Below are 14,834 nucleotides of genomic sequence, written 5' to 3' on the forward strand. Positions count from 1 at the left end.
TAAAACAAAAATAATGCAGATATACAGGGTGTTTAAAAATACGGAGCATAATTTCAGGTATGTATTTCCCACATGTAGACAATCAAAATAGTTCATTACAACATGTGTCCAGAAATGCTTTATTTCCGAGTTATGGCCTTCACAACATTGAAATTCACCGGAACTTTTTTTTTTTCCGCAGGTCGTTGCCATCAAAGGAGACATTAAGAGGGCACTCTGACAGTTCATTCCGAGGCGAAGGTTACATTCAGTGTTGTGTAGGCGTTAGACTGTGCAACATGTATTCAAATCAAGAGCTGGCAGAGATACACTTCATGTACAGTAAGGCGGACGGCAATGCTGCGCTGGCTCGTCGTTTGTACCAGGAGAGGTACCCACGGCAACAATGTCCAGATCGGAAAACATTTGTACATCTCCATTATCGTCTGTGCGAGTATGGAAAATTTAACTCTCCTGGTTTGGGAAGGGGACGACCAAGATCTACAACTCCAGAAGTACAGGAGGAGATTCTGGAGGCTGTGAACATGACTCCTTCTATCAGCATATGAAGGGTAGCATTGCAAGTCAATGTTCCTCATACGACTGTCTAGAGACTGTTGAAAGAGTATCAATTGTATCCTTATCATTTGCAACTTGTACAGGCCCTGTCACCAGCAGATTACCCTGCACGAGTTAGGTTCTGTCAGTGGTTCTTGCAGCAGTGTGGTGTAAATCCGAACTTTCCTGCCTTAGTATTATTTACAGATGAAGCACAGTTCACACGAGATGGCGTAACAAATTTCCACAATCAGCATGTATGGGCGTATGAAAACCCACGTGCAACTGTTCCATCTCATCACCAGGTGCGGTTCTCCCTCAACATGTGGGCCGGTATCATTGGTGATCGATTAGTTGGACCCCATGTACTTGTAAACAGACTTACGGGACAGGCGTACACAAACTTCCTGGAAAACACCATACCTCATGTTTTAGAAGACACTCCACTGATCAATCATCAACACATCACTTCTTGCATGATGGTGCTCCTGCACACTTCAGTCGTACAGCTCACCGGTACTTGGATCGAAGATTTCCTGATCGATGGATAGGTAGAGGTGGCCCAATTGCTTGGCCTCCACGCTCACCTGATCTGAACCCTCTCGATTTCTACTTGTGGGGCCATTTAAAATCATTGGTTTATTTGTCTCCGGTGCCTGATTTGGAATCCCTTCGGAATCGAATTGTGGCATGTTCTGAGGACATACGCAATACTCCTGGAGTTTGGGATCGTGTTCGCAGGTCAATGAGACATCGATGTGAGGTCTGTATTCAAGCAGGAGGTGGACATTTTGAACATCTTCTGTAATGACAACGACCTGCGGAAAGAAAAATGTTCCGGTGAATTTGAATGTTGTGAAGGCCATAACTCGGAAATGAAGCATTTCCGGACACATGTTGTAATGAACTATTTTGATTGTCTACATGTGGGAAATACATACCTGAAATTATGCCCCGTATTTTTGAAACACTCTGTATATTTAATTCTTTGAACATCATCAAGTACAACATGTAAATTTTATGTTTACATAGTTACACAGTTTTAAAGATGATATCAGGCAGATGGCGTCCATTATTCTCAATACACTGCATTAATCGAACTCGGAAGTTTCGTTCATCTCTTTCCAGCATATAGACGGTTATGTTGGCGACAGCTTGACGAATGTTGTTCTTTAGGTGAGCCAGGGTCCAAGTACGATCGTTGTAAACAAGTGATTTTAGATAGCCCCATAAAAAATAGTCGCAGAGGGCTAAATCAGGCGACCGTGCAGGCCAGTGCAGATCGCCCCTCAAGGAGATGAGGCGTCCTGGGAGGTGTTGCCGCCAATTTGTAGGGATGAAATTTCAATTCATCATGAAGGATTCACCTCACAGAACGAGCAGACAACCCAAGAGCAGCTGCATGTTGGCGAGCAGAGCGCTGAGGGGATTGCACAACAGAAAGTCTTACCATGTCAATGTTTTGTGGTGACCTTGCTGTTCATGAAAGCCCAGGTTTTCTTTTCTTCACATCACCAGTTTCCCTGAAATTGTTTACCCATCAAACAATCGACTGCCGGCCAGGAACACGACCATGGGGCGCAATATTGAAATGGATATGGAATGCACGTTGCATGGCGATGATTGAGCGACCGTTAGAAAAATATCCCTCGACAGCGAACATGCGCTCCATCTTCGTCCACTCCATGATGCTAACTAAACTAAGCGGAGCTATAACTTTACGCCCCACCCCCTCGAATGTGCTTAACCCCACCCTCCTCGGAGCAACCGTCGCTTCAGGGTGCCAAATTGAAATAAGCAATTTGCTCTGCCCCACCCTGTATTTGATGACAGGCATTCTGTAGGCAAACAGTGCTGAAAACGGAGTGTAGAGCCACTTTTTACACTAACTCCTCAATATTTGCAATGTATGCGACCAAGAGTGCATATCTATTTACTGTCTGCAAGTACTGGTAATACAGCCAGTCATTTTTAAGAGGAGCATTCTTTATGAGTACTTGGGCCCTCTAAAGACAGTTAGTTGGTTGCTAATGCTCGACATATTGAGTTCTTCCATTTGCCTTCCTGCTTCCCAGTTTCGTAATGACAGATATGTAATGCAAATTATAATATGTGACATAATTTTTATCTCTCATTCTTCAACGTAAAATTGCCAGGTCTTTGATGGAGACAGTGAGTGCAGATGTTGAGCAGCGAGATCTTGAAACAGCAATCAGCTCCATGTTGCAGGCAGAAGGGCTTACAAATAAGGTAAACAACTTGGTAACTGGTCTTAAATGTTAGTTCACTATCTTTCAGACTACAGAATGCCACAGTTCTCTAGCCTAAATTAATTCATTCATTCAGTGTTCTGCCCAAGAGCAGGTCTTTCACTGCAAACCCAGCTTTCTCCAGTCTTTCCTATTTTCAGCCCTCCTTTTTGTTTCCTCATATGATCCATATATCTCAATGTCTCTATCATCTGATATCTTCTTCTGCCCTGAACTCTTCTTCCATTCACCTTTCCTTCCAGTGCATCCTTCAGTAAGCAGTTTCTTCTCAGCCAGTGACCCAACCAATTCCTTTTTGGAATATGTATGATAAGAACTTTCTTGTGTTAGATATTATTAACGTACCTTGTTAACATGTTTCGACCTATTTTCGGTCATCTTCGGTGATACAGTGTCAAAAGTTGTATAATTAAGATGTATTTTATTTTATTTTATTTTATTTTATTGGGTTATTTTACGACGCCGTATTAACATCTAGGTTATTTAGCGTCTGAATGATATGAAGGTGATAATGCTGGTGAAATGAGTCCGGGGTCCAGCACCAAAAGTTACCCAGCATTTGCTCGTATTGGGTTGAGGGAAAACCCCGGAAAAAACCTCAACCAGGTAACTTGCCCCAACCGGGATTCGAACCTGGGCCACCTGGTTTCGCAGCCAGACATGCTGACCGTTACTCCACAGATGTGGACTAATTAAGATGTATAAATTCCTTTTTCTCTTCCTGATCAGTTTCAGCATTATTCTTCTTCATGCACTCTTTCCAACACAGCTTCATTTCTTATTCTGTCTGCCCACTTCACGCATTCCATTCTTCTCCATATCCACATTTCAAGTGCTTCTATTCACTTCTCGTCGTAATGTCCATGTTTCTGATCCATACAATGCCACACTTCATACAAAGCACTTCACTAGTCCCTTCCTTAGTTCTTTTTTCCAGAGGTTCACGGAAGATGCTCCTTTTTCTATTAAAAGCTTCCTTTGCCATTGGTATCCTCCTTTTGACTTCCTGGCAGCAGCTCATGTTACTGCTTATACTGCCGTCCTAAGCGTAAAAAGCATATCTCAATTTTTTTTATTTTCAGTTCTTTTTACCGTAGTAAACTTTGAGATATATCATAATTCATTAGTACTTTTCGTTTGTGTCTAAATGAATTACGACCTTTAAGTTTAGGAAGAAAGTAGAGAACATACATAGTTAAAGAATGCAGTATGTAATCCAACAAACTGCTCATTACCATATAGTTTGAAGTTATTGTAATACGTCCTTTTGGCGTAGGAGGGCAGTGTAGTACACCCCAAGTATCTGAAGCTGTCCGCTTATTCTACTGTCTCATTTAGAATTCACAAGTTTACCTTCTTTATTTTTCTTCCTATGACCATGGTCTTCGTCTTATTTGCATTTATCATCACCCCATATTGCTCACAGCTGTCATTTAGCTCCAGTAGCATATCTTTCAGTACCATCTCCTCTTCTGCTAACAACGCCACATCAGCAGCAAATCTTATACACTTTATTCTTCTTTCTCCTACTATCACCCCTTCCATCTCTGAAAACAGTTCTTCACTAAATCCTCCAAGTAGATGTTGAACAAGGTAGGTGATAAAAGGCATCTTGATGTACTCCTCTCCCAATTTCACTTCCTTTGACATTTCTTCCCCTATCCTGACTTTGACTCGTTTCATATATGTTACTGAACAGCCTTCTCTCTTTCCAATTCACGCCAATTTTCTTTAAGATCCTCATCAGTTTATTCCAATACACTCTGTCAAAAGACTTTTCTAGGTCCACAAATACTACATACACATATTTATTTCTTATGTTAATTTATATAGGTATTAATAAGTGCACGAGATATCAGCTCTTACTAGGCTCCCCTATATACGAAATCGTATTTTTTTACAGGAAGTAATAACAGTAGAAGATTTCCAAAGGCTCCTTTCCAACAATAAAGGAAGACTCGGTATTGATCAATTAAATCTCACTGGTATTCCGACACCACACCAGCAACAAAGTGGATCCAACAGAAGGTCCTTCATTCAATATGCACGTCTAACAGCATTTAGTATATACAGGTATATGATGCAGATACAAATTAATTAATTAAACTTCAGAGTTTAAGACATTAAATCTGTTTCCACTTCAGTCTGATTTCGTCTTCCCATGTTTTTAAGGGTTTTCCTCTATCACATCCTCCAATAACTTGTAGTTTGTATTAGTTGGAATGAAATGTTGCCAAAAAAGGATCCAATTTAATTCAGAATACAAATACAAGCCTACCTTATACATCCATCAAAAGACTAATTAAAAATAAATATAAAATCAAGCAAAACCAAGCACTATGTACCAAAGCCAAAGATAAAAAATGGAGCATTTTAATAAAAAAAAAAAAAACAGAAATTATTCCAGAAATCCCACGTAAATCTGCAGTAGCAAAATTCAGACTGCTTACAGAACACGATTATTTGGCCAAACACTTGAATAAAATAGGAATTTACACAAATCCAAATTGCCCTCTATGCAACAAAGAAGAAGAAATGACTGAATATCATCTCATAACCTGTGAAGTTCTACCTAATGGATCCACCACAGAGAAATATTGGAGAGCAAGAACGCTAATGGCTTCGTTGCCAAAGCCCGGCATTAGATAACAACAACAACATGTTTTCCTTTGTCAATTATGACGTCGGTTATATCTGAGATGCTTAACAGGCTGCAGATCATCTGTTTTCGTTTACCATTAAGCAGTATATAGACTACAAGGTCTCAATAGTGACATCTTAACTGGCTTCCATTCTTCATTTCTGTTTGTATATTATTAATATCTATAGGATAAAGTTTGGCTTGTCTTAGCTTTACAGTATTACAGAAATGTTTAAAGCTTCACTATTATCATTAAGCTCCTTGTTATTTGTTCATTTATTCATTTATTTGTTTGTGTAATGCAATTTTAATTCACCACCATCTTCAATTCCACGATGACAAATTATATGAAGCCTCAATAATTATTAAAGGTGCCAATTATCATACTACCTAACAATCATTTAGATCTGATGTGATCAGCACCTTTGAAAACAAAGACTTTGTTGCTTCTAATGCAATAATATAGTAATGAATTTATTGATCACATACAGGCAGAGTCATTAATGAAATTTCACTATAATAAGAATTAATATAGTAATGGATAAAATTCACTTCCAGTAGATACTTTATGATATCAGAATGCAACGAAACTAAATAGTAGATAGCAAGTAAATAAATAATAAATAAATTGTCTCAGTGAAATATACAGCAGAGTCTGTATAGGCCAGTTTCTATATGATGCTTTTCAAATTCACTGTGGGCTAAAGCAAGGAGATGCATTATCACCTTTACTTTTTAATTTTAAATAATTGATTAAATGGCGATCTTACTCATGTTAAATGTGTAAGCATGTGCGGCTTACAGCTGTTTCGCTGCTTCTTCACACCATCCTCAGAGCCTATTAGATCTCGGCGTCATCTCGAACTTCGCTGCCTGTTGTGTGGGTGCTCTAGAATATGCCATTAGTAAAGTCCAGGCTAACAGACAGGGTTTGGAATTGAACGGATTACATCAGCTGCTTGTCTATGCGGATGACGTGAATATGTTAGGAGAAAATCCACAAACTATTAGGGAAAACACGGGAATTTTACTGGAAGCAAGTAAAGAGATTAGGTTTGGAAGTAAATCCCGAAAAGACAAAGTATATGATTATGTCTCGTGACCAGAATATTTTACGAAATGGAAATATAAAAATTGGAAATTTATCCTTTGGAAAGGTGGAAAAGTTCAAATATCTTGGAGCAACAGTAACAAATATAAATGATACTCGGGAGGAAATTAAACACAGAATAAATGTGGGAAATTTCTGTTATTATTCAGTTGAGAAGCTTTTGTCATCCAGTCTGCTCTCAAAAAAAGCTGAAAGTTAGAATTTATTAAACAATTATATTACTGATTGTTCTGTATGGTTGTGAAACTTGGACTCTCACTTTGAGAGGGGAACAGAGGCTAAGGATGTTCGAAAATAAGGTGCTTAGGAAAATATTTGGGGCTAAGAGTGATGAAGTTACAGGAGATTGGAGAAAGTTACACATGTAGAACTGCACACATTGTATTCACCTCACACCTCAAAATCTGTGCTTCAGTGGCTGGTCATGATAATATCTTTGAAAAATATTGGAGTGCAAGAGGTCAAATGACTTTATTGTCAAACACCTGGCATTAGAAAACAACAACAACACATTGTATTCTTTACCTGACATAATTAGGAATATTAAATCCAGACGTTTTAGATGGGCAGGGCATGTAGCACGTATGGGCGAATCCAGAAATGCATACAGTGTTAGTTGGGAGGCTGGAGGGAAAAAGACCTTTGGGGAGGCCCAGATGTAGAAGGGAGGATAATGTAAAAATAGATTTGAGGGAGGTGGGATATGATGGTAGAGACTGGATTAATCTTGCTCGGGATAGGGACTGATGGTAGGCTTATGTGAGGGTGACAATGAACCTCCGGGTTCCTTAAAAGCCATTTGTAAATAAGTGAAGGTAATTTATTTTTTTCTTTCTCACGAGGTATCTATCTATGAGTCATTGAAGCTAATTGTCAACTACTCCAAATAGTAGGCTTTGGTCAATCCTTTAACATAAATACAAAACTATTTTTAGGTAGGCTACACTAAAATATGTTAGTTATGGGAGTGTCCCAAAGGTAATGAGACACTCTGTATAAGTGTGTATACTAGCTTAAAATTAATATCATCTATCAAATGACTGATAATTGAGATTAATAAAAAAAAAAAGTCAGTTAGTCAAAAGAAGCACAAGAAAAGAGATAGGTAAAATTAAATAATTTATGGAAGATATTCTGAATATTTCTTTTCTTTATCCTATCCAGAGACCCCAGAGAACTAAGATCAGAAGTAGGTGCTGCAAGTTCATCAGAAGACAACAATCCTATAAGAAATGATCCCAGCATAGACAACGACCAGGAAGTGGCACTTCAGAACAGAAGGGAAGAGCCTGTCCACAGCACATTGTGGATAGCAATTAAAAGAGTTATTGAGAATTACTCAAGAGAAGTTTTCTGGCTGACACTTTACACTCTAGTGCTTCTGGCAATATTTGCGGAAAGAGCATACTGTAAGTAATTAATGGTTGAGATTATATCACAGAACTGTACTGCACTACACATGAGAAATAACCAAAGCAGCATTGTTTACAGAACAACGAAACGTTAAGATATTCAAAATGTGGCTTTTACAAATCTATATATATAATTTGAACTGGTAATGGAAATTACGGGAAAACGGCTGAACGTATTTTAATAAATGGCCCCTCATTTTGAAGCTTGGAACCCAAAGTTTTTCAGAAAAATAGTAGTTTTCAGTGAAATATCAATTTTCCTACATAATTTTCCTATTTTCCAAAATCCATCTGTCGTCAGTTTTGAGAACTAGCTAATTGCATTCAGGAGAAGCGAAGCGAGCATCAAGTCGGCCGTGTTGCATTTCAGAATAAAACAAAACACACACACTAGAGTAAACAATATTACACGAAGGCCATGATCTGCAAGAATGCTGACATATTTAGAGCTCAAATTAAATTAGTTAAAAACTTAACTTACTAAAAATAATTTACAGGTTCGATTCTGTGGTATGTAATTTTCTGGGTACAGCTGTGTATTGGCTATTAAAAACTACAAAACTTGAGGTGGTTTGATGACATTATTACTATTAGATATGAAATATTATTGTAGTTAATGCCGTGACATGACTATTTTTCATTAATTATACATATTAGTGCTATATTGATGATATGAAAGGGAAACTTTTGGGGTTATAAAAGTAGATGCAGAGAATAACTTAAATTAGATTTTGATTTCTATATTTTACTGAGTGGCGCCTATATAGTATATGTTACTGAAAGCTATAAAACTTACTTAAGATAATATTATTAAAAATCAAATATTTTTATAGTTATTAATGAAGTGGGGTTGGGTCTTTTTCATATATTTAATGGTGGTGTGGTGTAGATATTTATATGCGTGGTTCTCTTCAGTATTGGCTCGAGAGAGAGTATCTTTCATTATTATGGAAGCAAATAACTTTCAGAATGTCTGGTATTCTTCATTGAAAATAAATCTGAAAAATGTTTATTTGAACGTCTAATGAACTTAGTTTGCAACATTTGCTGCACAAGCCAGTAGTTTGAACTTAATCCTGCCCATGTATTGACTAGAGTATAACACGTTTACATACATACATGACGTCACAATGGCATTTTTCATCGCTATTTCCATTGCTACCACCACCACTACCACTACCACCCTCTGTCGTGTATTTACGGTTTCATTTTATTTTTAATGGTCTTACCATCCGTCTTATTTTTGGATTGATATTTTAAATTTTTTAGTTAGAGGGGGAGTCTGTTTGGTTTAATTCTCCTAATCACTTTTTTTCCAATAATTGTGTATGAATTTTGAAAGTGGTTTAACTTTCGGTTTGACATTTTTGGATTTCTTCTCAGGTTTAAAATATTGTACCACCAAATTTATTTCATATGCAGTGTCTACAAAAAGTGGAAAATCTAACTCTTGCTGATGGATTAATGACAAGTTCTGAATCTTTTTATTTGCAAACTTTAAGTATCTAATTCTGAATTTGCATTTCCTTTTAAATGAAAAGCATGACTTTATGTAAACAGTCACAAAAGCTGAGAGTATGAGCACTCAACAAGGTTAATTACTGCTCTTCAGATCATACTAGTGTTATTCTGATTAAAAAATGTTTTACATATTATAATTTCATGTGTTAGCAATTAAATTATACTAATGAGTGATCTTCCACATTGGTCTAATGGTTACCATGCCTGCCAATGGATCGAAGATTCATAGGTTCAAGTCTGAGTGATTGCAAAATATTTTAACACCATAAAAATTGTAGAAATAAATCTGAAAATCTCGTATCGTAGAATTACAACACATAAATGAACATTATTAGGGAATGGGAGAGTTGCAGCCATTTTCTTGCACACTCTATGAGATTGGAACAATGATCGAATCAGAAAAATCAGAGATGCCAACTTTCAAGAAGAGTAAACAGTAATGGGAGGAAAGTGGGGAAGGAGGGGTGCACAGCAAAATTGCGACTGTATACTGCTAGAGATAGATTGTGCTCGACAAGAAGAGCCATAAATAAGACAGTTTTTTGCAGTAACTCAGAATCTGTCTCTCTTCTGGGAAAAGCTGAAATCAAATTTATTAACCTATGTTTGAGAGATGCATCAGATTCTAGCAAAGAAATCTATCTGCTTCTTTCTATCTTAAATGTCCTGATGATAGTGATTATGAGTATTAAAAAAAATAGAAAAAAAAACGTTTATTATACCTTTATACATAGTTGACTAAATATGAAATGAAACATTTAAACTTACAATACATATAAGACTGTTGTAGTTATGTAGTATGAACAGTATGTGGTGTTACATATTTAAAAAAAAAAAAAATATATATATATATATATATATGTTTGTGCAGCATTATTTAATTCATCTATCAATCACAATAAATGATCATACATCAGTTGTTAATATAGAATTACAAAAACCATTTCAATATGCTAAAGTTTACACATACTTAATATTATGAGTAGAAAATTTTACGGATTTTTGTTTTCATTCCCATTTATGATCCCTTACAAAGATTTGACAATCACGTTCCTTTTAGTTTTCGTTACTATTCACATATATAAAATATTTAAATTAAAAAAACAGCATGTCATAATGTAGACCTAAACATTAAACGAATATTTATTTATTGCACTTAAGGTTGGTTCACAATAAACCGGAAACGAGAATTGGTACGAAAACGAAAACGGTAAAATTGTTAAAATGTGTACATTTAAATGTGAGCATTCACAATTAACGAAAAGCTTGCTGGAGCCCGGGATCAGGAACGGAGAATTGGCCAAGTTTCAACTTTGGTGTTCACGTTTCCAATCACAGCCCACTAGATTCATTCTATTGCCATCTAAAAGCTATTTTGTCGTAATATATTTTGTAGCAAGAAGACCGTGACATAACCTATGCATTATTTTGTTCTGTGCTGTGCATCATGGAGCAAGTTTTATTTCATGAGATTCTAATATTGAGTGTTGAGGAAAATCCTCATGTTTACGATAAGCGGCGCACCTCGTATAAAGATGAGAAAATGAAGAAGAATGCGTGGCTTTCAATAGCTGCATCTTTGAACACCGATCGTAAGTGAATCATATTTTATTACTGTATTGGTTGTATTACACACTACATATTCATGCTTCAATTCAATAACTACTGTTGTGTTCATTTTTGTTCTATTACAAATGTTTCTTCTCTAATTATTTTACGTTATGATAGACTTAAAATAGGTTGTGATAATGAAGATGCATGGGCATATTTATAGTACCCTACCTAATGAAATGTTTCAGTTGAAATTTCGAAGTTGGTCAATTATGCACAAATAACATCAGAATGCGTAATATCGACTTTACATATCGTTATTGACATGCATATCGATATGCATAGTCATCTACGTTCTCGGTTTATTGTGAATCAAAAATTTTCACATTCACGTCCTCTGCTTCTCGTTTTCATTCTGGTTCTCGTTCCCAGTTTATTGTGAACCAGCCTTTATTGTCTTAAATGACTGACCATGTCAGCTGTGTCTTAAGGCAACTTGTTGAACACAAGCAGCTTCATTTATTTGTTTCTTTGAAAGAATAAATGTATTTCCTTTTCTTTCGTTTGTTCATTCATTCAAACAATACAGAGCTGCTCTTGTATCAGTTATTTTTTCTGAATCATTAATTACACATTTACTTGCAACTAACAGATTATTCAGTGGAGCGTGAACACAGTGGCCTGCGCCGGATTGCTGGATATGGTGTCACAATCACCCGAGGTGCTGCTTCAGCCATGATGTTTACATATTCGACTCTACTCATCACCATGTGCCGCAATACCATCACTATGCTTCGAGACACTTTCTTGCACATTTATATTCCATTTGACTCTGCTGTATCATTTCACAAATATATTGCAATATGGGCTCTTGTGTTCACTGGTGAGTATCTTTCATAAAATATCAAAGCTAATATTAAGGTACGGTCACATGTCGCTACTTTTGTAGCGCTGCAGTACAAAAAACTGCGCAACTCTCGTACTGTGATGTGTGAACAACGGTGCAACCCGAAAAGTAGTGGCTGCCGAACCTGCTGCTCGCTACTTTTCCATGCTGCGCACAGCTTAAAAGTAGCGACGTGTGAACAGGGTTCTCAGGGTTGCAGCCGCAGCATTTTTGATATTGGTTTTGTTGAAACTTTTGCTGCGGTTGCGACCAGTGTTGCCACCCATGTGTGCCAATGATACTTTTATTGTTTGGATGTACTTTAATGTTAGATGTGATGAAAATAAATTATTTGTATTAGTTATTAAATGCATAACACAGTGTGAGCATATTTGCTGACGATATAATTAATTTTTTTAATTTTCTGTAGCATAGTTTCAAACAGGAGGGTTGCCAACATTGATTACGTGAATATGCTGTTGGTTATCATTTAAGTATATAGGCGTTTTTAAAAGCTTTATAGTAAAAATAATGCCAATTTCTGAATACTAGTTAGGACAGAAAAGCAAATAATAGATAAGTAAGCTTTCGCATGAGTTTCTTAATAATGCGAACATAACCACAAAATGTATATTGAGAAGTCAACACGGAGATGGAAACCTGCAGCATGACTGCGGCTGCAAAAGTAGTGCCTTGTGTGTGAACAGACTCGCAACCTCCAGTTGCAACTTTTGCTGCACTCGGGTTGCGCAGCACGAAAAGTAGCATGCAGCGCGCTACTTTTGGCTTACGTGTGAACACGACACGCAACTTTTGCAGCTGCAGTACAAAAGTTGCGCAGCAAAAGTAGCGACGTGTGACCAGACCTTAAATTCGTGTTTCTAATAAAAAGTCATCATTCTACTTCTTTACAGTAATGCACTGCATCGGCCATGCATTCAACTTCTACAGCATTTCTACACAGACTTCTGATGATCTAACCTGTCTATTCAGAAATTTCTTTCATGCGTAAGTGAAATATTAAGTACCTGAATAAATGAGTAGTTACACTGTACATGTAAAATTTTTCGTAACCAAACATATTTGCTTTCAGAACTCATGAAATACCGAAGTTTCATTACTGGTGCTGGCAAACAATCACTGGTGTGACTGGAGTCTTACTCACACTTCTTGCAGCACTTATGTACATTTTTGCTCTACCATATGCAAGAAAGCGACTTTATAATGCTTTTTGGTTCACGCACTCTCTTTATCCACTGTTCTACCTCCTTATAATTCTACATGGTGCTGGACGTCTCATACAGGTAATAACATTTATAAACAGAATACAATACTCAGAATTCTCTCATGAATTCTTTTGAAATTTCGTAAGCTTCAAGTTCCACTGGAGAAAACTGGAAATGTTCTGCTTTTAAGTGCATAAACAATTTTATCGGTTGGATAGTAGGGAATTGCCAAACTAATTGTCTTAACCTCCTGGGTCCTGGAGTATAGTATACTATACTTTATACATGCATTTAGTTTCAAATTTTCTACTGGGAGAATATCGATTCAATCATTGCAATGCGTGTTTAAACTATTTGTAAATGAAAATGGCGACCAGCAACTCAACGCCAAGGCACCGTAGGACATGCTTTCGGAGTATGTACACAGTAAAAGTTATATTTAAGATTTAAAAAATTATTATGTAAGATGTATATACAGAGACCCGAAGTATAGTATAATATACCTACGTTTGTACCTTAACTATAACCTGCAGAATTTTTTCAGCATTTTCCTCATTTTTTTACCTTTTTTGAAGTGTAGAGTTATATTGAACTTTAAAAATAAAAGAAAAAAGTCTCAGGACTCAGGAGGTTAACCTGCAACTGCTTGCACTATTAGATAGAATCTAACAATATATATTTTTTGTTATTACTTCATTGTTTTTGCAGAAGTAGAGCTGATACTCCAACAATGCCTTCTTCCATACTTCTCTATTCGTTGTTGCAATTATCGTACCCAAGTTTTAATTATAAGCCTGTTGGCAGCCTGTTATTATTAAAATGGAGTACTAAGTTCGATATTATCTAATGTGGGAGTTATCGTGTTAATCATTCGTTTAGTGCTGGTTATTATTATTTGCATTTGTCATATCTTGAACACTGATCACTGTTTTCTTCTTCTTCCTCTTCTGTGTTTTTTATGTTGAAAGTAAGTATATGGGCTATATTCGTTAATCGTATAGTTTTCATTCTGTATGTACTAAGCATTTAATTTTTGTTTTATTTTCCTTTATCATAAAACAATATAAGAATTCATTCCTTACAGAGATAAAATCATGTCAAATGAGCAACTATTGATGTGGTTAAACAAAGATTTAGATCAGAATTGTCATATAGAATTTCTGGACTTTAATTTCAGATAGAAATTTCCAGTACTGTGTGTTTTATTTATAGAAGTTCTTTTTATTATAAAATAAAAAAATATGTATATATTTTATGTACTCGGAACAGTAAAATAAGTTATGAAAACTTATCTTGAATTCTGAAATAATTATTTCTTCCACCGAAAAGTGTTCTTATGAGAATATTTCAAACAGATTTAAGTTTTGAGGATTTTGTTTACAAACAGTTCTACTGGAGATAAAATTATTAAACACTTTGTATTTGGTGCATGTACATCATTAAAAAAAACATAAATACAATAACGTAAAAAGTCTTTGTATTTAAATATTTATTCATGTAAATATAAACTAGCAAACAGAAGTTTATTAGAATCTTAACACGGGAGTTATCAAGTGACAGCAGTAGGCATGAACGAGCAGTCTTGGGTTAAGCAGCTTACAAAATATGTCAAATTTCATATAGAACTGTAATTTCAAAACCACTGTCTAGTGGATCCTGTGGAGTTTGTACTAGGCTGT

The 14,834-nt window shown here is 36.2% G+C and overlaps 1 protein-coding gene across 1 annotated transcript in view; it reads left to right on the top strand.

The window, feature by feature from the left end:
• The window catches only part of LOC138707455 (dual oxidase-like), a 78,660-nt gene that overhangs the window by 52,562 nt on the left and 11,264 nt on the right, over positions 1-14,834 (top strand). The window contains exons 21-26 of the mRNA XM_069836932.1: positions 2,694-2,787; positions 4,711-4,880; positions 7,724-7,968; positions 11,696-11,926; positions 12,844-12,937; positions 13,023-13,233. Of these exons, the coding sequence (XP_069693033.1) occupies positions 2,694-2,787; positions 4,711-4,880; positions 7,724-7,968; positions 11,696-11,926; positions 12,844-12,937; positions 13,023-13,233 (1,045 nt within the window). The remainder of the gene's footprint in view (positions 1-2,693; positions 2,788-4,710; positions 4,881-7,723; positions 7,969-11,695; positions 11,927-12,843; positions 12,938-13,022; positions 13,234-14,834) is intronic.

The sequence above is a fragment of the Periplaneta americana genome, chromosome 1 (genome assembly GCF_040183065.1).
Source record: "Periplaneta americana isolate PAMFEO1 chromosome 1, P.americana_PAMFEO1_priV1, whole genome shotgun sequence".
Taxonomy (NCBI): Eukaryota; Metazoa; Arthropoda; class Insecta; order Blattodea; family Blattidae; genus Periplaneta; species Periplaneta americana.